Here is a 24,698-nt window from a genome sequence, read left to right as displayed (position 1 = left end):
TAATGCAGTGTTTGACATCCCATTTGTGCTTAATTCCCTTCAGGGACTTCCATGATAAAGTGCTGCAAACCGGTTGGGGTGAGAGGAGCTGGCATTAAGGCTCTGCTGTGCTTTGGCAACAGCTCTGTGCAGCTGTAAATGTCCCAGGTGATGGTCAAGAAGCAGAGGCTGGCCTTTGCCTCATGGAAAATGATGCCATTAGCTGTCTGTCTAGAGAGTCTTAGAGATACGAAGTGTAAGAAGCAATGCTTGTGCCCTACTGCAACGCTTGTGTGAGCAGAGAGAGGACACCAGGGAGAAAGGCCTCTCTTTTCCCTGCGTGGTGACTTTAACAAAAACCTGGAATTAGCCCACGGGAAAAAACAAAAACTCAGCAATAAGAAAACCAGGGCACTTACAGCACCCCAGGGACCAATCCTCCATTGATTGCCTCCTGGTACATGTGCACGGTTTCGGTTCGGGCTGCCTCCAGGGTGCAGTTTCAGGCGATGATCCGGATAGAGGAAAGGGTGGATGGGCCTGCCGTAGTCATGGCTGTTTGGATGACAAGGAGACATGGAGCAGTCTTGCTCAGTGGCAGGGAGGTCGTCTGGATCGCACTCGCTCCTATCCACCAGCTGGTCACTGTAATCGATGCAGATCACTTGTCGCGTTGCCTTACCTTGACCACAAGTCACCGAGCACTGCATTACAGTGGGAAAAGGAGACACAGTCACATTTCCAGCTTTGAAAATCAGACAGCTATTGCTAATAACCAACAGCAGAAAGCCTTAATCTCCCCACTTACAAAAGGGCAAGCATGACATTAATGAAATGAATTAATTTCCAGCAATGAGGTCTACAAGGCTCTCCTGCAAGAGACAGCACGATGCTTACAGAGCTCCACTCCAAGGCTTTCCACTGCCCGCATGGTGTCACGGTGCACATTTCTGTGGCTGATGGCTTCGGGAGGTGGAAACAGGCTGACTCGTCAGCCACTGAGCCTTGGTCATCCCGACAGCTGACATATCTCATCCGGGTACCCTTCCCACATGTTGCGGAGCACTATGGAAGAGCAACAAGAACTCCACTAGAAAGTTTCCCGATATATGTTACAAGGGCTTTGGAATGAAAAGTTGGTCAAATGCTCTTTAAGAATATCACATTGTCTACTGTAAAATAATCCTGAAAGTATTAACAACACATGCTTACCGGTGTCCAGGATCCAAATCTCCACTGCGTCCTGTGAATGCCTGATAGGGATCTCTTGGCTTCAGGACTATTTGGATGGGGAGGACATGCTGCTATTTCACAGTCCTGTACGTGAAATACATGAGGGAAAAGAGGGAAATGAAGAATTTGCAGATGTTGCAGTTAAACCACCTCCTCTTCAATGTAATCATGAACAACACATCATGTCTTGAAAATGCAACCTGCGTGCTTGTGGGTTGGCAGGCTTTCCCTCATGTCCTCTTGGTGAATCAGCAAAACTTGGTATCAATACCCCCAGGGCTTCATATGCAGGAACCTCAGTGGACTTTTGACTTATTAGGAACTCTACAAAAGGGATCCCCATAACTATATGCCATCTCCATGCATTAAAACCAGATGTTTTTGAAGCAAAAGATGAAAGTTCATTAAGAGACTTTCTGGTTCTGGTATGAACACACATCTGCAAATCAGCAACTTTATCTCCCTTCAGAGCTCCCTTCCGTCAGCACAAGATCTGCAGCCCACTTAATAAAGGTTACGCTGCTGAGCCAATTGTGACCCTTTGATTCCCTGCAGCCCACCAGACCACCTATATTCATACACATCTTCACTGCACACTAAGCACGTAAGGTCTTGGGGATGGTCATATCATTCTGCTTAGCCTTGATACGGTGCCTAACAGGAGGGCTCTGGTCCTGTCTGGGCCTCCTGGGAGGTCTGGTGACAGAAATGATAAACAGCAATGACTTTACTCCATGAGCCTATGAGTAAGTCATTGCCAAAAAGGAAATTAATACTGATTGTCACTGCGAGGGAGAGAGCAGCTCTTGGCAAATGGCATCAATGATTTCAGCATTGCTGTGAATTTACTTACACTGGAGACGTGCATGCCGAATGATGTCTGATGACAAGTGGGTTTGTTACCCCTTGACTATAGCATCTCCAGACATGGCAAAACCAGCCCTTTACTAAATGCTGTGGCCCTAGTTAAACTTTACTATGAGGGTGGTGAGGAACTGGCACAGGTTGCCCAGAGAAGCTGTGGCTGCCCCATCCCTGGCAGTGCTCAAGGCCTGGTTGGATGGGGCTTGGAGCAACCTGCTCTAGCGGAAGGTGTCCCTGCCTCTGGCAGGGGGTTGGAACTGGATGAGCTTTACGGTCTCTTCCAATCCAAACCATTCTATGAGTTTATGATTCTGTAAGTCATGCAGGACTGAAGCTGAGCAGGGCATCAGCACTACAACTCTCCTAGATGACAGATAGATGGTAATTTTCTGTTTTATTCAACTCCTTCAGACACCCTGAACATATCCCTGGACACATCCTCTGCTTGTAATGGGAATTTACATGTTTGCTTCCAAGTACCAGTGAACACAGCATGGAAAGTCTCTTCAGCAAATTTACAATGGGTGTGCAACATTTTTCTATTTATCTGGGCCAGGGGGATGTGTCTGGAATTGTAGCTGGCACATTATATTGTCATGTGCAGAAGACAAGAAATGATGGCCCCTGGTCATCACTTGTACCACATAGCAACAGTCGTGCAGCCAAGCGAGCCCAGGCTGCAGCCAGGCATCCCATACACCATGCAAGCCAAAGGAGGTGTCTGCTGTGTTAGGACCCCGGCCTCTATGGCTAGTTTTCCATATTTTATCCTTCTGGTATCTGGTTTTCTTCCCATGTACATCTAGTGCTGCTTCTTTAGCTCATGAGCTCTTAGTGACCAGCTTCAGCTCTGAATCTGCCCAGGCCCTCGGATATCCCATGCTATGACTAGAGCTCCATGGATAGAAGCCATAAGCAAAGGTAATCTTTACCCCACAAAGTCTTAATGCCCTCATAGCAAGCCATCTGTTGCCTTTTTGGCAATGTGGTGTTTCAAAGTGTAAGGTTAACCATGTGGAGAGGGTCTGGATGGAACCCTCTGAATATAGCTTCTCTGTCCCACTTCTACCAAAACAGAGTGCTGTGCTACACCTTTTCAATGACTGTATAGCAAACTAAGATACTGCTCTGCATGGACTGGCATTCAGAGCATGGAAGCTGCAGTTTGGGTGCCTCCATATGCACGCTGTCAAAAGATGGAGACAGGACAGCAGGATTTACCTGGGTATCTGTTGGCCTGGTTGCAGCATTGCACTCGTTATCATCCACCACTGACACGTAGGTGCCCACAACACACTTCACCACTCTCATCTGGTAGCCTTGGCCACAAGTCGTCGTGCACTGGGAGAGGACAGATGGGAGAAAGAAGTGCTGGGTCTGAGTAGCTGCTTCGGTTAGACAGTATTAATCAGCCCAGCCTGTGTTTAGGCACATAGCATGAGCAGCAAAAATAAAACACAGCTTCCCTTCTGGTTTGTCTCCACTTCATGCATTTCAGCTTTAAATTAGGTCAAAGTTTTAACTCGCTGTGCCCACCAGAGCCTCGCACGCTTCACTTGCTTCCTTGGGAATGAAGGTGCGAGCATTTAAATCATTAACTTTGCTGCACACAGTAAATCACAGTCTGGTAGAATCTGCATCATATCCTTCTTTAAAACTGGTTGTTCAGCCCCATGGTAGCACAAGCAGCTAATGAATAATTTTGCTGATGGGAAATCAGTCCAACCGGGACAACTGGTCTGGGTCTGTTGCTGTTTTTTTAAGTTAAGAGCTAACAGCTTTGTGGAAAAGGAGATGCCAGAACACTCTAGGAGAAATGAGTGACTCGTATTCTAACAGGAAAAAACCCACTCACCAACCCAGAAACTGGAAAACATTAAAAGCAACAAAAGCTATTCAAAGGGAGCAGCTTTGCTGTGAAAATTAGGCCATGTATTTACATGCCTAAATATGGATTTAAGAGTGTAACCTTGGAAACCCTTTTATTTTTTTGACAATCATGGCCAATTTAGTATGACAAAGATTAAATTTAGCACAAAATGCAGGTACTGTTACTGCTGCCCATCCGCTGAACCCAAGCAAACAGAGGGCTGCTTTGCTGTGCAAGTCAATTAATGCAGTTAATGCCTCTGATTTGGGATGAAGGGATAGCACCCAGCCTCAGCCACCAGCACCCAGTTCCCACTGACTGGAAGCCCTGCGGTACCTGGCCCCACGGCCCCACTTGCCACGAAGCACACTCTTGCTGCTGGCATGTCTGCACTGACTCTGGCTTCGTTTCAGGATCACAAAACCTGTCATTTAATCGATCTTCTCCAAACTGGCACCAGGTCTGGCGGTGTTTGTGCCCCTTTCCACAGGTCACCAAGCACTGCGAGGAGGAAAGCACAAGTTCAAGCAGTGCCGGGGATGCGCTGACAGCTCAGCACCAGCTCCAGCCCTGGAGACCCGCTGCAATCACTGCTTAAAGACCCTGTCCACTGGAAAAACTGTATCTCGTACCCAGACAGGATTGCTCTCTGGAGCATGGACAGCACAGCCAGGATGGGACCCTTCAGCACAGCCAAAGCAAAACCACAAAGACTCTTGACTTCCAGCAGCTTTGAGACGAAGAGCAAAGCCCCAGCCCTGCCCTGCAGGGCTTTAGCTGTGCACAACAGGGGACAAAGGCTTACAAGAAGACTTGTTCAGCTCCGAGCGTGGATGTTAAGGGTCTAGCTCTTAAGAGATTGGGATGCTGGTAGCTCGACCCAGAAGACAGATATTTTGCAGAGAACAATCCCTGTTCCCACTTGATTGCTTTCATTATTTCCTTAAAGAATGTGATTCACAGAAATGAGAGCCATTTGGCCTCAAAGGTGACAAGCAGCCTTTGAATACTGTTCACCAGCATCCCAGGTCCTGTTGCAGAGAACAGCCTATCAAGATGTGGTTTTGTTACATTGCAAAGGACAGCAGCAGCAGTGGAAGAAGTAACAATAATAAACAGCAGTGAGAAAGCTGAGCAAGACATTAGTAGGGTGAAATCCTGCCCTCCAGCGACAGCCAGAGCTCCGAGGGCTCATGAGGACAATGTCCAGGGAAAATGAGCATTTTTCTTCCCAAATGTGTGGAGGAACCATGGAAAAACTGGGGAGAAATTACTGCAGGATTGGAAAGGAATTAACCCTTGTGGCTTTGCAGGGAGGGAAACAGCCACTTGACCAGTGACTTTGCTGCCTATCTCAAGCCTCCCTATGCTGAGGCTCTGGGAGACCTTCTGCAGGAGGCACAGTGCCACCATGCCCTGGGGCACAACAAAACACCAGGTATGAGCACGGACAGAGATATCTCTTTGCATGCACCATCCCCTCAGTGTGAGCTCATACTGGTGACCAGCACCTACCTCGGACCAGTCGCCAGTCTTCCACTGGGGGCACAAGAAGTCGCTGCATCGCTGCACCGTCAGCTTCTCCTGCTGGCTGCATTTGCTGTCATCCAGAACATCATTGTAGGTGTTCACACACATGGCTCGCCGCCGCCGCGTGCCCCCGCCGCAGCTCTTGGAGCACTGGGAAGGAGAGACACTGAGTAAATACCTTCTGCCACTCTATTATGGGCTGAGAGCACGTTTATGGCCTTCACCTTCTTTGCAGTCAAGACTGTGAAGAGACTGCAGAAAAGCTCTGGAAGAACAATTTGCACTTTCAGTAACAGGCTGTTACTTTATATATTCCTTTAAAAAGTCAGTCTTGCTAAGTTTAATAAAATCTCGTAGCAATGAGTTTCACAAATTCATTCTGGGTTATAACCCCATTATTACTTTTACAAGTGTTGCCTCTTTCAGTTCTCCCAAGTGGTTGTTGCTCATTCTCATTTTAGGAGATATTAATTCCCTCTAACCAGCCAGAACCCTCTCATCACTGTGCCCTCCCTGAAAAGCCCCAGGCTCATCATTCTCTCGGTCCCAGGCCTGCATTCAGGAATTTCCTTGTTCATGGAAAAGCTAAAAGCCATAAAGGAAAACAATTTCAGAAGTCCTCTGCTGATGGCAACATGTGCTGCCCAACTCCTGACAGTGGTGTTGGCTTTGATGGGAGAAGTGTCCAAGACCAGCTTGGACATGCTTTGAACAACCTGGTCTAGTGGAAGGTGCCCCTGCATGTAGCAAATGCTATTTAAGGTCCCTTCCAACCCAAACCATTCTAGGATTCTAAGACAGCCAGCAAGGTTTAACATAATGAAAACAGACCTTGGAATGCTTAAAAGCATAAATTAATTGAGGTGGAAAATAAGGAGTACTGGGCTAATTTCAACTACAGCATCCTCCAGAAAAAACAATGAAAGCAGAATCACTGCGGCCAACTTTAATACAAATGCTGTTTGCAAACTAAACAGCCTTACACATCCCTGTAGAAGAAGACAACTGTTGTTCACCGTACCACTGAGCACCCCTTACCTCAGTCCAGGCTGAGTACCGCCACCCTCCCACGTTACAGTCTCCAGTGCACTTCTCCCTCGTGCTGGGCTTGGGCTGGCTGCTGCAGAACCGGTCGTCGACCTTCTCTATCTTCCCCTCCAGCCTGCTGTACTTGGAGCAGTAGATCTCCAGGGTGCGGTACCCCAGCCCGCACTGGGCCGTGCACTCGCTCTTCCTCGCGATGTGCCACCTGAGCCGAGGAGAGCAAACATCAGCTGTAGGGCTCTGGGACTCTGCAGGTAAATGTGCTTAAGGGTGTTTGATATAAATAAGGTCAGGCTCAGGTCGTCCAAAGAAGTTGTGAATGCTCCATCCCTGGCAGTGTTCAAAGTGGGGTTTGACAGAGCCTTGCATGACATGGTCTAGTGTTAAGGTGTCCCTGTGCATAGTAGGTGGGTTGGAACTAGATGATCTTAATGTCCTTTCCAACCCAAACCATTTCTATGATTCTATGAACAAGGAATATACGCTCTTGAACTGGAAGTTTTGGCTCTTTGTAATGCTTCCCAATGCTTTCTGGCTTCCAAAACTTTAAGGCAATCAATGATAGCATTGCTCCTTGCAGAAGAAGCTGTCACCATGTCCTTCTCACAGGCAGCAAACCAACCCTGTGGGACCATGCAAGGTGGCTGGGGGGATGGAGTCCATGGCCAAGCAAGGAGCAGTGCTTTGAAGGCTTTCTACCCCACATCCCCTGCAGAGGTGCCACTTTGGCCCCTAAAAATAAAAAGCTGAAAAATATAGCATCAGAAAACTATCTGCACAGGCTTAAAAGGCACTTCCCATGGCAGGGTGCCTGTAAAATAGTTTCGGCTCTTCAAAGTGCAAGTGAATGACTTGCTCCAAGACAAACCAGCCCCAGAGGTGTCAGTGGGGATTGGAGATGTTCCCTGTGGCCACATGGATTCCCACTCTGCTGCCTCCTTCCCAGGATGGGCAGAAGGGAATGGTGCTGGCGGCCTCATCCCTGGTTCACATCATCTCTGGCAAGAGATGCTGGACACGAAGCCTGATCCAGGGAGATGTCGGAGACCATGGAGTCAACAGGAATTGGTGGCTCCTGGGGAAGGAGGTGCTGGGGACCCCAGGCTGATGTGAGCGCCTGTACGGGGAGCAAAGAGCCTCACTCTTAAGCCGAGAGAGCAGACTTCAGCGCAGTCGGGAGAAGAATAAGATCAAGGGGATTTGGAGTCAATAGCTCCTGAATGGCGGGAGCCCTCACATCCCTGCCCGCTTTCAAACTCCTGCATTTGCCCTTCTCAAGTTTCCAACCTGTTGCAATGGCAACAGCTGTTACCTCGACAACCCGACCTACAGCCCCTATAGAGCCCCTATAGAGAGCCCCGGCTTGAACACAGCCAGAGAAACCCCTCGGAAAACACGGCCATCTGAATTCCTTCACCAGCAGCTGTTCAATGACACCATATTTAAGCTCCAGAAAGGAAAACAGATTGCTTTTTAAAGGAAAACGGGTTGTGATGATTTAGGCTGTGCTCTATCCATTCCAGCTCGCCAGTAGTTGTCTGGGGACAGCCCCGAACCTGCTCTACACTTAATCCTTGCTTTAAGCGAATGGTGATAAATCCAAGTCTTAGTTATTCTTTTGCTTTGAGCATATGTTTTTCCCTCTTTGCAGGCTGTTTGGAGGATGGTGCTGAGCATTTCTGATCCAGGCAGAGGCAAATTTCAGTCACAGGGAGATGTTTCAATATTAGGTGATTTTTCTTTTTTATACTTAGCACTGATTAATCCAACAAGAGAAACGTGAAAATGTAGAAACATGCCTCTCAAAACACAGCTGGTGGATGTCAATCCCTCTTGGTTGACAAAGAGGCAACTGCTAATCCTTTTTAAATCTAATACAGGCTGGAGAGAAAAGGAAGAGGATAAAGGGAAGAGGAGTAAACAATAAATGTATGATGTAATGTACAGGCACAGATGAGTAGAGTGCACCTTAATTCACATTCTGTGCTACAAGGCTCCATGATGGGGTCAGGCTGGGGAATTCGATCACATCGCTGGTCTGACACCGTGAGCTGATCCGACTCTCTTGTACACACAGGTTTCCTCTTTCGTTCTCCTACATAGAAAAAAGGGCACATTGTTTGAGTCACACAGGAAAGCAACCAAATCCATTATTTCTCTTACTCCTTTTATAGCAGCACTTAAGAGACGTTTAATTATGCTTTTTAATCTCTTTCAGAAACAGGGAGGGGGTTAAGACTCTATGAAGAGCAGAAGGGAGTTAACACAGATGAGATGGTGCAAGGGTAAGGATGTGTGTTTAGCAGGGTCAGCACTGGCAGGGGGCAATGACCAGATGTCAGACCTCAAACCAGACCCTGATACCCTTTTCTGCCTTAGGAAATGCTACGTAACTTCTCCTGTGCTTGATTTTCCTCACCTGCAAACCAGGTTGCCAGGCTCACCTGGCTCAGAGGGGCTGTCAAGCTGCTCTGAAACCAAGAAACAGCAAACCACTGCTACACCTTGCACATTTTCTACTGCCACAGGGAAACAGTCACACCCATAACATGAGAATCTCAAAGAAATCAAATGGAGAAGGATTTGACAGCACTGCTCAGATTCCAGACAAATCCAGGACAAAACAGGCTTCCCAAGCACCCACCTTGGCAGAGCTTACTGCAGGGCTGCCACGGGCCATATGCATTCCAGTAAAACTGCTGAGGTTTGTCCTCAATGGGGATATTAAACGTGTAACGAACATCAGGATTGTACAAATTGCCCACTGATAAAACCTGAAAGGATGAAAGATGAAACAGAGTAAATGAAGAGCCTTTGCTGCTCACTGTTTTCCGTCCAATAATGCTGGGCAGACTTTTCCGCACACACAACATATACTTCACCTGAAGTGTTATTTCTTGCTCAATCCGATCTGTAGAATTAATCCTTTCAATAGTATTATCCGATCCGCTGTATTCGATCACAGCATTCCCAACTTTGATTTCCCTTTTAAACATACTGACGACAAAGTCTCCATTTAATATAAAGTCTCCTTGACTGTTAGATAAGGCTGCATAGGTGCAAAAAACAAGAACTAAAGAGGCAGAATTAACTCATACGTACATAATAACGTGGGTCATGTGCTCTCAGTGCTCCTTTTCATTAGGATGGGAGGAAAAGCCTACTGGCACTCTCAGACAGAAAGGATGTAAACAGAGCAGCAGAGCTCTTACAGACATTTTGCCTTCTCCTTCTTCCACTGGAGAGACTCATTAAAACCAAGGCTGAATGCTTAAAGTTGTTGCTAACAAGTTCACCCATAACCCAGGGCAGAGATACTCTAAAGGCATGCGGCGCTGGCTGCTGTACACAGTACACAGAGTCTATGTCCCCTCATATACTGCCCAAAATAATCCTGCCCAAAACTTCTTGCTAGCTGTGCAGATAGGGTGGCTTCCCTGTTGTTTCCAGCTGTGTTCTTAGTGTAAATGTATGTAACCTTAATTGCCTAAATGTCATTTTCTAGTAGATAATTGTAGGGAGAGTTTGGTCAGTATATCTCCCCTTCTCCCTCCTCCCCCTGTACTTTTTATTATTCCAAATGTTAAGGTATGTGAAAGCACCAAAGGCTTAAAGCCTAAATGCTTTATAAAAGGAACAGTTTCCTGAAAACAGCAGTCTGCTGCACAGCTTCACACTAATGCGATTATGTAGCTAATTTCCTAAGTTAGTTTCCCCACCATTTCACCCATCACAGCTACATTACTACAAAGCCTCTGTACTGAAAAATCCAAACTTAACACCAAAACACCAAAGGGAAGGGTTTTATACCAAATGAGAGGAGATAATGAAGCAAAACACTGCTCTGTAGCAAACAGACATAGATGGAGGAAAGCTTACAAAGCAGACACTACACTCAACAAAATTCCATCTTTTGGAGGCTCTAACGTCATTAGGCAGTAGTAAAACTCATTAAAGGATTCCTTCCCGTTTACTGTATCTCCTACAACAGTAGGTACACGTCTTGGACTTGATGACAACATCAAATTTCTCCTAAATTGTTAAGCAACTGCAAGGTTCTCAGTACTGAGGGCCCAAGATTTCACACTCAGTGAGCTGCAAAATAAGTGGACACATGCACACTTCTCATTTGCTTCTAGTCAGGCCTAATGTGAAGAGATGCTTTCCCAGCAATATTAAAGCAACATTAAAGAAGATTTGACTTCATTTCTTCCCAAGAAGATTAAAGGCCCTCCAAGAAGAACTGAGAAGTTCTTTGGGGCTCCTTCTGGGGTGAACAGGTTGGAATAGGCACAACTTGGGGAGGACTCTGTTTTCTAGAAAAGAGGAATAACAAAACATACCTCCCTCCCCCAGGATGGAAAACTATCACACCTCAGTAAGGTTTTCCTGGTACTGATGTGCATTCATCCTGCACTATCTCATTGCTGTGAATGTTCAGATTGATGCACTGTGGCTGTGAGCGTGTAGGGACCTGGTCCAGTAGAAGGTGTCCCTGCCCATGGCAGGGAGTTAGAACTGGACAAGCTTTAAGATCCTTTCCAACCTAAACCTGTGACTCTACGACCACAGGCTGGGAATGAAGACACGGAGGACCCGCTTGGCTTCTGCCCTGAATGAATGGTCCAGCCACATGAATGGTGTTTCAGACTGACAGCCAAAGCTGTCAGCACCGTTACCCTTTGCACAATAGTCTCCTCTAGTTGTTTCTCAAGTGAGTTCCTTTACCTTTGATGGGCTAGGAACCATCAACCTAGTGCCATTTTTAATATGCCCACTTAGAGCAAGCGCTTGGGCTAAGCCATATGTGTGTGCTGCAGACCGGTCTAACACAGCATCCCAAGCATTTTCATCTGCCTCTACAGACATACCCATAAGTTAGAGAAAACAGTGACTATCAATGTCCAACAGCCAAAGGCCAAGTTACTGTTAGGTTTAAATCAAAACACTATCATTGGTGCAGGGTATTTCTTTACATTTATGTATCACTGTCACTTAGGGAAAAGAAGGGCTCAATCTAAGTGAAATCAGAATTATTATTCTTAGAGAAATAGCAAATAATTTCCCTTTGAATTTGTTTGTACACATGACTTTCAGGGTATGGCGCATTCACTCTCAGGCCAAGGCACAGAGAAAGCAGAGTGGTTGATGAGGAGGCTCCAGCAGAACTTCGAAGCCTGTTTGGTTCCCAGCTTTGTGCCACAGCTGCCACCCACAGCCCAGGCTCGATAGTCCCTCCCAGCCCCAGAGATGCTCTAGAGAGATATTTCTTATAATCTGTGAACCTCCCAAACTTTCCATCAAGGATGGAATGAACAAAAAGAAGGAACAAGACAAGGCTCAATGTTTGGTAGACATACAAGATATTCTCAGGAAAACATCTCCCTTAAATGAATTCTTCACCCTCCCTTGCACAGATCACCAGTAGATATATCACCAAAACCAGACAATAAAGCAGATTTCTGGACTGAAACAAGGACTGCAACTCACCCAGGTAGTTGTCATCCTCTGGCTTCCCTGAGTAACTGTGCTGACGCACATCAATATTAGTTGCACCAGCTGGGATGCGGACCACAACATTATAGCCTAGAAAAGATTTAACAAAAAGCCAAGGCTATTACACAGACATTTCATTTGCTTTTTACAGGGGGAAGGGAAATGAGCAAAATTACCTCACGTTACACAAGCCGATTCTTTTCATTTAGGGATAGCGTAAATAGTTATAAAATAGAATATACTATAGCTAGAAGGGTTTTGCATTTTAGATCAGTGTTTTTTGTAGATTAAGTGTGGTAACGGCTTTTATAGACCCACATTTTTCACTATAAAGTTTTTAGCAACAGATTCTTACCATAGTGCACCGTGTTAAATGTGCCTGCAACAGTTTTGCATGAAGAATTATCCCCACCACAAACACCACATTTATCTCTTCTCGCTTTTGAATTCAGCACATGATCGCATCCAGCTTGCTTTAAGAGAGACATTGAAAAAACTAGATTGAGCAAATACAGACTAGAACAGCATTTACAAACCTCCCAATTAAGGCGCACAAAAGCTGTGTATGCAGAAGGCTGCTGTGAGACAAATTGTTTTGCTTCCCCACATTTTTCTGCTGAATTACAGTGTGGCCATCCCACACCATTTTCAAACAAAAGGCTTTCTTATAAAGCGAGAATCAGAGCTGCCATTTGCACCACGCGATGCCTTCGCTAGAGAAAACTTCCTGCATCATTTCCATAGAGCAAAGTGTGAAAAATAATTGTGAATGGAAATGTAAAGTGCTCCAGGGTCTGACTGTGAAAAAACAAAGCAGAGCACAGAAGGAAGCACCATTCGGATTCAGCCTCAGACCTCCACAAGCCCTCAGTAACTTCAGGCAGATGTACAAACTTCCTCTGCTTGAATGTGTCCAAAGAAGAGCAATGAAGCTGGTGAAGGGTCTGAAGAACAAGTCTTTGAGGCGCAGCTCAGGGAACTGGGGTTGTTTAGTCTGGAGAAAAGGAGGCTCAGGGGGACCTTATTGCTCTCTACAACTATCTGAAAGGAGGATGAGGTGAGGTGGGACTTGGTCTCTTCTCCCAATTAACAAGCGGTAGGACAAGAGGAAATGGCCTCAAGTTGCACCAGGGGAGGTTTAGATTGGATATTATGAAAAATTTCTTCACTGAAAGGGCTGTCAAGCACTGGAACAGGCTGCCCAGGGCAGTGGTGGAGTCACCATCCCTGGAAGTGTTTAAAAGACATGTAGATGTGGCACTTGGGGACATGGTTTAGTAGTGAACTTGGCAGTGCTGGGTTAACAGTTGGACTCGATCTTAAAGGTCTTTTCCAACCTAAGCAAAGAGGGCACACCAACAACCGGGTGAAGCAGGGTGCAGAAGCACCAGCCTGCTGTGCCAAACTGCTATCACCCTTTGCTGAAGAGGAGGGAAGATACTTACCCGGCAAAGTCCCTGCACACAGATATCATTGGTGTCGGGGCCACAGGGCGTCCCATCAATCACTCGATCCCGCAGCTGGTAATACGCCGTGTTTCCTGCCACTCGGCAGAACAGCTTGCACCGATCCTTCATCAGGACTGGGGACAGGAGGGAGGAAAACCAGAAGCACGTTATCCAAACACCATCACCCTGCTGCTGCAATCCAGGAGGCAGGATCTGCATGCCCCCTGTCACTTACTGCCGCTGTATTTGGGAACCCAGCGCACGTTTGTGGGCAGCCCATTGATGTTAAAGTGCTTCCCATCGAAGTCAGCGCACTGCTCATCCCGGAAATCTTTCTTCAGCTTTGAGCATGGTTCGGTGTTGCAGGATTTAAACTTCATGCGGCGCCCCACGCAGTATTTCCCACCGTTTTTAGGCCTTCAGAAACAAGATAAGACTGGAAATGAGATGCAACCTCCAATTCTGCAACCTGTTCAGCACAGACAGGATTTGTGACATCATTCTGTGGGCTCTGTCCCTGTGCATGTCTTTAATTAATATCCCAGGCTGACAAGCAGGAAATATTATGCAGGTGTCTAATAAAAAAGACCATATATGCAATGCTAAAAAGGGATGCAAACGGGAATAATTACTCTCTGCCAAATACAGTGATAGTAAGAGAAGCCAAAGAGGAAGAGCAATATCTTCCTCCCCGTCTGAGGATGTAGTTTCACACTGAGGGATCCTATATGGGATCATCCCTCCACAACCCCACTGATCCTATGGATCTGGTGGCTGAGGGTTTACCTGATCTAGTGGGTTGCAAATAACTAAGCATCACAGCGGAAAGGAGAAGGGACTTTGAATTTCCCAACTCCCAGATTCAGGGCTGTAGTCATAAAACTATTTTTGTCCTCATATGTAGATGGAGCCTTTGCCAGATAACAGCTCACTTCAGGGACTGAAAAAGCTTCTCCCACTCCAGCCCCTGTCAGCAGTGCGGGAGTGAGCTGCATGTGGATGGCATCAGAGGAGCTCAGCAGAAGGCACTTTTCTGGTGAGGACCCATTTTCACCTCCAGTAATGCTGCAAGGAAAGCACCCTTGGGATATAAGCTATTTACTGTCTCTTCAAAGGACATTTCATATGTTTGGACTACGTGCAGACTTATGTATATAATGAATTCCAATAATAAGATAAAAAAGGATGCACCATGCTTTAAATGTTCCAAAAAAACCCCACCATCTCTGCTGCTCTCTCCTGAAACTTTAAATGACATTAGGAGGGCACAGTGAAGGCTTCTACAAGCTACCTCCATCAATATGCAGTACCACCCAAGCAGCTTTGCTTTTCCCATTATGATACAGAAGGAAAGATATTGCCATCTGGATGAAATGTTACCAGAGTCAGCTTGGGCAAAGGTGTAATCATCCAGAAAGGAAAAATTATACCAACTACAATCTGCACTCAAGGGAGATGAAGTGACAACGCATCTCAGCCATTGGCATGGGAAAGCCTCCACCTGCTGAGGTGAGCCTCTGCCTCTCCTTTCAGCAAACTGTTTCAGAGGAGTCAACGGAGGGCAAAAGCATCCCGAGTGGCCAGAGACACCATGCCCTGACCGTGGGGCACATGTACAGAAGCAGAGAGTGGCCCTTGAAGGTCAGGACAACATCTGGCCCAGCTCCAGCCTCTGCAAAATAACCACTAAACCTAAAGCTTGTAGTTAGAACTGGATGATCTTTGAGGTCCCTTCCAGCCCAAATCCCTCTGTGATTCTGGCAGCTGTGGGTGAGATGCAGAGCATCACTTGCTACAAACATGGGATTCTTCCTGCCAGCATCCTCTCCTTGCTGAGATACGCACTGCCATGGTGCAGACCCTTCAAGTCCTACCCTAAATGCAGAGGGGTAGGAGTTGTCTCTAGGCACAGCCCAGGACTTGAAGTTTGACAAAGGCTCTAAATTACACAAAATTCTGGCAGGGAATTTAATTTAAAAAGTTGCAATCACAACATTTTTATGGTACCCACATTGCTTCCAATATGAATCAAGTTAATAAAAATGAAACTTTTAAATAGTAAGTTAGTTAAGAAGAACATGCAAGAGTCTTTTTCTTTTTAACGGGTATGTCTAACAAAATCCAAAGATCCCAAGCTACTTTATAGTTTCCTTTTCTCTACACATGACCCATGAGATTGAGATAACACTGAACGCATGGACACACCACAAACCGACGGATGCTAAATATTGCCATCATATTGCAAACTGTCAGCTTCCTAACTGTGGCAGTAAATCTCCCCACAGCCAGTGTCTGGGGCTGAAGCATACTCACACTTCTGACACTACAAAACAGCCCCAAAGCACCCCAAGAGCTTTAGGGTGTTTTTATACCAGAATTGCTTTTCCCAGAGTCTGAGTAAACAGAAAGAGCTGTCCCTGAAAAGTAAGTCAGCTTCATATAACATCGATTTTCATTGTCACGAAGAAATACGGGATACTTCCCACTACATAATATTTTTGTCATAGAATCACAGACTGGTTTCGGTTGGAAGGGACCTTAAAGCTCATCCAGTTCCAATCCCCTGCCACAGGCAGGGACACCTTCCACTAGAGCAGGTTGCTCCAAGCCCCGTCCAACCTGGCCTTGAACACTGCCAGGGATGGGGCAGCCACAGCTTCTCTGGGTGACCTATGCCAGCGCCTCAACACCCTCATAGTGAATAATCATCAAAACAGTGAAACAGAGACAGAAGGGAAAGCAGTGCATGCATAGAAACCTCCTGTTCTGCCTCAATTTCTCTTCTCTCTGAATCATCTATTTGATCAACTAACAGCCGGCATGGACATGCTTTCAATCTAGTTAGTTCCTGCATATACCCCACTTTGCAGTGTTCCTCCCAGCACACCAGAAACTCTGAGGACACAGCAGACAGGCCTGGGGAACAGTGGAGTCTTACCCCACTCCCGCCCCGACAACTCTTAAACATGCAACGCTTAATGCATCATCAGCAGTTACTAACCTTGAGCATTTTAATCTGCAGACCTTGAGGCAGCACCCAACTCTTAGCGATCCAGAAGCACCAGGTACAGGCACCCCACCAAGAAGCGCTGTTTTGGAGGTCCTTTGGACATGCTCATCCCCATGGGCAGCAGCTCTGCCTGGGGACACTCAGGCTGCCACAAAAGGTCCCTGGAGAATTAACTGTGGGGCATGTGTGTTCATCTGCACGTCTGCCTATGCGCCTCTGCAGAAAAACCTGTGAAGCTCTAGTGTGCACAGATCAGTCTGTGATCTCCTTTGCAGCATCCTGGGAAGCCCTAGGTCAGGGAATTGGTACGTGTGCTGCCAGTGGCCGGCACTGTTATCTATAGATGTGTTTACATGTTGAGCTCAGACAGCTTTCAGCACAGGTGGATACTTCTGTGATGGACTAAAAGGCAGACGTGATCCCACTCGCATCCAGAGATAACAGTCCACCATCCAGAAAGCCATTCCTGAAAACAAGGCTCCTGGTATTGACATCTTATGAAATATGCCTTTTCCTTCTAATTCTGCAACTAAGCTTGCTTTGAAAACCAGGCTTGCGCCACAGACCCTCTAACGTGATGAGCTGCAGCTGTAGGCTTTGTCTGTACCAGCCAGCCTCAAATTCCCAAGTGGGCAATCTTGGTGGGAAAGGTCTGGTCTGGTTAGCAAATGCATTCCTTCAGTGTATGTCAGAACAGTCTGCTGCCATTTCGGAGGCTCACAGCTCTTCCTACAGCCCTGCAAGATACTGGTCCATGTAGGTGTCAGAGCACATTAGAAACAGAGGCAGGAGCTGCAGCTTCATTTTCTGTCATTTTCAATGCCAGGTTTAACACAATATTTTATTGGCACCCAAGATCCCACCCCAGATCCTTGTGCGCAGAAAACACTTGAAAACACTAAATCATCTTTCAATACAAAAGACTTACTGAAAACTTTTTCAGATCTTACTCAAGGTATCTGGGCTGGGTTTTTCTGCCTTCCACATAGAGCGGAAACGCTGTGTAATGTTGAAGTACTTTGAAAAGCAGGAGAGGCAGGCGAGTACCCAGCGGTGCCTCATCACTTGCATTGTCTCAGCAGCCCCATGATAACAGGGACGCAGATGGTGGGAGCTCACAATATGATGTCAAATTACATGGATAAAACAACAGAGTTTGTGTAAAACTCTGTGGACAGGGCTAGGACAGACTTTGTGAGGGGCTGGAGAAGAGGCCATTGGCAGTTACACAGCTCTCGAAAGGGGGCCTGGAAAACAACTGCTATTAATGATGGCCACAGGCAATTTCACAGGCAGCTTGGTCCTGAGTGTATTTTGGTGCTTTTGCAAATCCCAGCCAAAGCAATCTGCCTTATGAAACACCAAGATACAAAATGCTAGCTGTAAGAGAAGATGGAATTCAAAATCCCTTTAGGATAAAGATTTGCTGTCACAAAAAGCTATCAGTCCAAACAGATGTCTCTCCAGAAGAGAGGGATACATCTCACTGACAGCGTCCAAAGGTTCGGCTGCATACCATAGCTGATTTTGTGTGTGGAAAGACATTTTAGTTTTGTCTCTCCATGGCTACTGAAGACCATATGGTGTGCGCTGACTCAGCACAGTGGGATGAGAACTCCTTTGTGCTCATGTGCTTCTCAGCATCATGTTAATTAATGTGCTGCTGTCCTACTCCCTTAGCCTCAGCCCTTCTCTTTTCCTCCAACACTCGCCCAGCTGTGCTGAGCCAGTCTCTCCTGTCACTTCACCACTGGTGCTAGAGGTACAAGCACTCCTTTCTCCCATTAGCAGTGACAAAACTGTCACTAGCATATCACTAATGGCAATTTCCTTGGCAACAAGCTGTCCAACACCAATGATGAGAAGGTGGAACAAGCCTGCTCAATCTTTTTAAGAACTCGCAGTCCAACTAGCTCTACTGACCACTCACCTCTGCATGTCTAAGACCCTAGAAAGCAACCTGCCCACCCCTTCTTGCTCTCATGGGCTGAACAGAGGCAGTTAAACAGAAACCAGCACAGTTCACGATTTATGTAAACAGGCTGTTTTCATACCAGTTGCTCAACCTATTACTAGTATTTTGCTGGCCATGCATTTGTCTCCCTGAAGCCCACGGCAAAATTCCCTGCCATTTCAAAGGCTGCAGGATTTCGCATTCCAGGCTGACGGCAATCATTTTTGAGTGCCACTTTTTAATGGGGCACAGATTTCTGCTGAGTTTTGGCTAGTCTGCACCAGCTGACATATAACTTTATAAAGGATCAGCTGCAAAAGCAGCCAAAAGCTGCAAATCCAGCCAAAGCAGGAGTGAAATGGTAGAAAACTGTATAAAGTGGCCTGTAGGAACAGCTGCAAAATGGTGAAAAATGGATAAAACCATGGCTCCTTCCCTTCTCCATCCTTTCTGATCCACAGCTTTGGAGAAAGAAAAACGTCTTTGGAAGTGAGACCCTGGCTGTGCCTCCCCAGGAAACCTACACAGATAATAGCTTTTTCCTTACCTCTCCCTAGACTGGAGCACTTTTTAGTGCACTTTTTCCCCTTTTTAGCGTACTTTACCCACAAACCAAACCTATTACCAGCTCCTCCTAGGTTCTTATGCTGCCTTGTCCATGGCAGGCAAAGCACACATGGGCTGGGGACAGGCAAAGGGGTTTTCAGCCCATTTGGGCAATCGATCTGCTTTTCCCCCCTTTACCCCCCAGTGCTTCTCGCTGCTCCATACACTTACTCAGGTCTGTTGCACTCCCGTATTGCCGTCTTTATGCCACCGCCGCAGGTTCTCGAGCAGGTCCCAAAAGGGCTCCAAGTCCCCCATGCTCCATCTATCACTGGTGCCTCTCGCTCTTTGGGCACGCACATCCCAAACCGGCAGTGCTGCGTGCGAAGGAGAGAGATGGGAAAGGTGGGTTTGCATTGCTTTGGCATTATGAGCCAACCAACAGCAACCAGCCTGGGTGACAAGACTCAGGCTTCTTTCTTTCTCAACGACATGCTTAATGCAGCAAAGATTTTGCAATCAAATATAACTGAACTTTACTTTTTGTCTATCCCCCCCCCCCATTTTATTTTCTCTGCACCCTTAAACGGAGAAATGAATGCAAGTTGCTGAGTCCATGGGAGCAATTTACGAGAAGACGACTGAGGACAACAGCAACCACTGAATATTCCCTGTTTACTGGTGCTGAACAGCACACGACAGCACTCGCAGCACTGCTTATCTGATTTCCTGGAGAGCAGCAGGAATTGCACTGTGTCAGGGGAGGAGACAGGCAACGGGAGAAAAACACCAGGGAAAACCTCCCCACAAAGCAGGAAAGGAAACTTACAAATCCAAAGGGCAAATAAAATAGAAAAATGAATTCCTCAATCCAAAGTTGGTTGTTTTTTCACTCAGCTATAACATGGGATTTGCCAAAGCCTGGCCTCAACTTTTGTTTTCCAGCTATAATTCTTGTTTTGTTTTGTTTGGAAAACTGGCTTCAATTACTTTGGCAAGCCCCTGTTCCTCATTTTTATGGTATAAATTGTGTCCATTTGGGGTATGTTTGCTAGTTCAACTACACAGACTTCTGGAGAGGTGAGATCTAGGAGAGAGTCATCTTCTGGCCCCACAAGAGTGAATGGAAAAGTGTCCTCAAGACCGTGAGAGCAGGACTTCTCTCCCACTGAACAGAGCTTGCTACAGCAGATTTAAATCAAAAGACATGATCATCTGTCTGTGGATGCCTAAATCTTTGCAATTATAGGAAGCCCAAACATTGCTGATTGCTCACAGATTAGAAGAACTTACAGACTTAAAGAAGAAAACAAGTAGTGCATCATTAAAACATTCCCTTGAAAAACTTCTCCAGACCAGAGGCTGTTCAGGCAGGAAAACATCTGATGATCTTTATGGGAATGGGTTGAATTTACTAATATACTGCATTTCTCCAGCCCTTTCACTAACAGTGGAACAAGGTTGTGTCAGGATACACCATGAGCTCATCTCCCTTTTTTAGACATCCTCATGAACCACCTTGGAGAAAGCTATCTAGGAAAAAAAGAGCAAAATCAAGCTATTCTGGGAATTGTGCATCCATCCCACAGGACACTGGCTCTTCAGCACATTTAACACCACCTGCTCATGATGGCCAGCTTGTCACATTGCTTTGCTGATGAAGAAAGCTGATCTCAGGTGCATTTGCTTATGGACACGGTTTGCAGGACAGCTGAACAACTCACAGCTTGCACCCTAAACATGGCGTTTGCTGAGAGATGAGCATGGTCTCTAAGGCTGCAATGTGCCCTAGATTTGCTTTCATCTGAAAATATGATTCCCCAAATAGAAACTGGCTGAAAAATCTCTGCCACAGTAAAGGACAGGAATAAAACAAGCTGAAATGCCTGTTTCTTTGCTGCAAGACAAACAACTCCTCCTGGCAGTTAGAGGGTTGAAAAAAATGCAGGCTGGAACCCCTATGCCAGTCCTGTATAGGGACAAAGAGGTCCAACAGCTATCATCAATGTACAAAAATACATGACACTAATCCAACAGTGCTGTCCCAGTGGAGGAGAACTCACAGCAATGTGATGCTCACAGCTAAATATGTAACCACAGTCATGCTTGGCACCACTGACCCAGAGAAGACGACTGAATAGCTAACCAGTGAATGAACACAGCTAACAGGCCGTGACATGACCTATATGTCTCCTATCCTGGTTGAGAATTAACCAGGAAATCACCTACATCCCTTGATTTGATTAAAAATTGGGGGTTTGGAGTTGATGGTAAATCAAAGAGGGGGGAAAAAAACCCAAAAGGAGCAGCTGTTTTAAATAAACAGCAAGATTATCTTATGGAAACGCGATGGTGTTTCTTGGAAGCACACTGTGAATAGTCTGGCTGCGCAACCTTCGTGCCTTTTGTGTTTTAAAAATACTTTCTGTTGAGCTACAACAGAAAAGCTAAAAAGCCTGCCAGGGTTCTCCTTCCTATGAGCTTCCAGAGCAGAGAATGAAAGAATTTTTGTCTGGAGCAAATTCAAAATAACTTAGACACACAGTCGAGCAGGAGAGCAATGGGAGGAATGGGAGACACTGCAACAGACTTTCCTTTCCTTTGTCTTGCCACTGGAGTCTCAGATAATTCACCACATCCAGCTCCTCTCCTTGGGCTGACTTTGGCTGAATAGATTAGCAGGGGGCAGACAAGTGCTGTGAAGCTCCATGCATGCATAACATATATGCTACCTGCTGCCATACAGCAGGAGACAAAAATGATTACTATTTGTCTACTCTTACTTTACCCTTCTTTAAACAACCCTGAAAACCACAAGATACTCACACCACAACACTTTACAAGCCCATGTAAACACTGAGGAGACACCATGTGATGATCGAAACCTTAAGTTTGAACTAGACCAACACACAGATAAAAGAATTACTCCATAAAGCCTTTTTATGTGAATACATTCAAATGCCCGAACACAAGTGGCCTGCATTAGCTTTTCTTAAGAGCCCATCTGCTCTCAGCCGAGAAGTTCAGGTCACACTCGTCTGATTTGTCTAGACTTGTTAAATTGCCTAAATTTATGGGCTGAAATGTTTTTGCTTACACAGTCTTTATTAAAAGCCATGCAGCTGGACACTGCCTCTTGCATGACATGGGGTAACTCTGAGGAGGTGCTAATCTGCCCAGTTGCAGTTGTTTGCACATCACCGGTCACATCCATGGGTAACTGCAGGTTTGTCGCAACAGAACTGCAGCCTCAATTTTGGAATTTCAAGAAAAATCAGTTATTTCTGAACTTCCAGTGACCACAAGCTCACCAACAGAAGAGTTGAAGACACAAGGTCTTGTGTCACAGAGATGCCACAGTTGCCTTCCGTTTATCCTGAGTCTCAAAACAGTGCGGGTTTTACATAAAACATTAAACACTGGCGCACCGCTGGCTCCAAGGAGTAGCAACCACATCCCTCAACAACAAACCCAAACATACATTCAAAAGACTATAAATTAAAATGTTGACTCTAAAAGAAAACTTTAAATGATCACCAATAGCCAGAAAAGCAAATTTTAAAGTTATACCTTGTAGAATAACATCTCATTTTTTTTACTAGATCCAGATGGAGAATACTTTTGTTCAGACACAAATGATGAAAACTAGTTAGCATTTTTAATCAAAAGCTTCAGTATCCCAATAAAAGAAGAAAAATCCTCTCCACTATTTTTCTCCAGATCTGGAAAACTAAATACTTATTCTAGAAACCACAGAGCTAGCTGGAAACTAACATTGCACATGGAAATTGAAAGTTTCTATGAATTACTGCCAAAAATGCTCCATGCAGAAAATGTCAACCAGTTCTATATTTTACTCTGAAATTGTCAAGCTATGAAACCAGTTGGCTGGTTTATGTTACACAAAATTACTAATTGCTCACATCACATAGGAAATTTCTAATAAAAGTCTAGGGAAGCTTTGCAAAGGTTTTGCTCACAAGTTCACTCAAGGGCATTAATTGAAAAAGATAAGCACTCCAGAAGGAATACCTGCTTTAAACAAAGTTATGCCAAGCACTCGATATTAATCACATTACCTGAGGTAGAGCTGACCTCTACCTCATGCACACCAGGCGTAAAACACACCAAGCTGCTTTGGGCTCTCACCCCTGCAGTCAGAAGCTGTTCCCCATACAACTGACCACTAGGATAGGATATTTTTGGCTGATATGCTTAGCCTGAGCCCTAGGAAACAGCTACGAGGCTTGAAGTACCAGGTATTACAGACCTTTCCGGGCTCACATTCTGTCCCGTCAGCCCAAGGTGTGTGTTGGGTACGACATCCCTTGTGTGCGCCATCAATGTTGATACACCAAAGTCGCCGACACTGCATCTGCTTCAGGTATTGAAGAGATGAAAGTATTAAATAAATACATGCCACATGCCTTACCAGATACATGACCCTTTATGAAACTATGTCCCTAAAATTTACCATTAACCTCCCATTTTTAGACTGGATATTAGGAAGAAAATCTTCACTGAAAGGGTGATCAAGCAAGATGTTGAACAGGCTGCCTAGGGAAGTGGTCAAGTCACTGCCTCTGGGAAGTGTTCAAAGAATATGTAGATGAGGTTCTTAGTGACATGGTTTAGTGGTGGACTTGGCAGCCCTGGGGTGAAAGTTGGACTTGATGATCTTAAAGGTCTTTTCCAACCTAGTTGGTTCTATGATTCACCCAACCCCAGGAGGCCTTGGGCAACATCAGGGAAAACAAGGTGTGGAATTTCACTTACCATGTATGGGCACACTTGAGATCCAGGTCCAAAAATTAACTCACATTGTTTGTTGACATCATAAATCAGCCCCGGGAGCTGCTGAGGCAACGTGTAAGTTCTAGATGAAGGTTCATCAAGCAAACATTCCCCGTAACCAGTGCTACAACACAAATCAGATAAACGGTGTAAACAGGAGGCCATGAGACTAGAAACCATTGCTGCTTACCTGAATTAGCCTTAGGGCAGATGCACACCACATTTGCCATATTTAACAAGCACTATGACAGCTGTTGCAGACTCAAGCACAGGAGGGTGCATCACCCATTCGCCGCGCCACCACCACCGTGCTGTGCTAACAACCCTCCACCACACTGCAGTCAGCTACCCTGGCAAAAGCATATCTGAATGCACATGGCCTGCATTTAGTTGCTAAGCAAGCACTGGTACATATCTAAATATAAAGAATATTGTTGATTAGCAGAACTGGCAAAGAGACTGAACTCCTGGATTTGCCATCGTGGCTCTCATTCTGTTCCCCAACACAACACATGGGAAGGCTTCGCAGCAAAATGGGTGATCACTGTGCATCAAACTGACCCGCAGGCTCCTGGAATGGTGTTCCCATCATGGGCTAGTGCCAAGGCTTTATCTTGACCTGTGGAGCAGAAAGGCAGATTCAATCTGCCTCCTAAAACACGGCTCTGTATCTGGGCCACAGGGCTTGAAAAACTCACTCTTCAGGTTCAAGGAGAACACGCATTCCTTAAAAGCAATACCCATGGGGTTAGACATTCTTCCCCATAGAGAGGCCAGTCGTTGCCAGCTTATCATGCGGCTGAACTGGCAGGGACTGGATGGTGGGGGTGCATTCCTGCTCTACGTAAAGGATGTGTGCACACACAAATCCCTGTGATTTCCTTCAAACGCTGCGCACTAGGACTTCAGATCAACCGAGGAACCCCATGG

General features: G+C 45.9%; 1 protein-coding gene across 4 annotated transcripts in view; it reads right to left on the bottom strand.

Annotated features, from left to right (window-relative positions):
- Window positions 1-24,698, bottom strand: part of ADAMTS9 (ADAM metallopeptidase with thrombospondin type 1 motif 9) — an 83,078-nt gene that overhangs the window by 38,205 nt on the left and 20,175 nt on the right. For all 4 annotated transcript variants that reach the window (XR_003993701.1, XR_003993700.1, XM_030501181.1 and 1 more), the window contains exons 10-26: window positions 23,751-23,892; window positions 23,245-23,352; window positions 19,206-19,351; window positions 13,700-13,881; window positions 13,462-13,598; window positions 12,372-12,489; window positions 12,011-12,106; window positions 9,403-9,569; window positions 9,165-9,294; window positions 8,489-8,615; window positions 6,515-6,725; window positions 5,462-5,626; window positions 4,283-4,447; window positions 3,298-3,417; window positions 1,192-1,296; window positions 877-1,044; window positions 399-683 (exon numbers count right to left, since the gene is read on the bottom strand). Coding sequence is in view for 2 of the 4 variants with exons in the window: in XM_030501181.1 (XP_030357041.1) it covers window positions 399-683; window positions 877-1,044; window positions 1,192-1,296; window positions 3,298-3,417; window positions 4,283-4,447; window positions 5,462-5,626; window positions 6,515-6,725; window positions 8,489-8,615; window positions 9,165-9,294; window positions 9,403-9,569; window positions 12,011-12,106; window positions 12,372-12,489; window positions 13,462-13,598; window positions 13,700-13,881; window positions 19,206-19,351; window positions 23,245-23,352; window positions 23,751-23,892 (2,572 nt within the window). In the remaining 2 variants the exon portion in view is untranslated. The remainder of the gene's footprint in view (window positions 1-398; window positions 684-876; window positions 1,045-1,191; window positions 1,297-3,297; window positions 3,418-4,282; window positions 4,448-5,461; window positions 5,627-6,514; window positions 6,726-8,488; window positions 8,616-9,164; window positions 9,295-9,402; window positions 9,570-12,010; window positions 12,107-12,371; window positions 12,490-13,461; window positions 13,599-13,699; window positions 13,882-19,205; window positions 19,352-23,244; window positions 23,353-23,750; window positions 23,893-24,698) is intronic.

This window comes from Strigops habroptila, chromosome 11 (genome assembly GCF_004027225.2).
Source record: "Strigops habroptila isolate Jane chromosome 11, bStrHab1.2.pri, whole genome shotgun sequence".
NCBI classification, from domain to species: domain Eukaryota; kingdom Metazoa; phylum Chordata; class Aves; order Psittaciformes; family Psittacidae; genus Strigops; species Strigops habroptila.
This window is presented reverse-complemented; position numbering and strand designations above follow the sequence as displayed.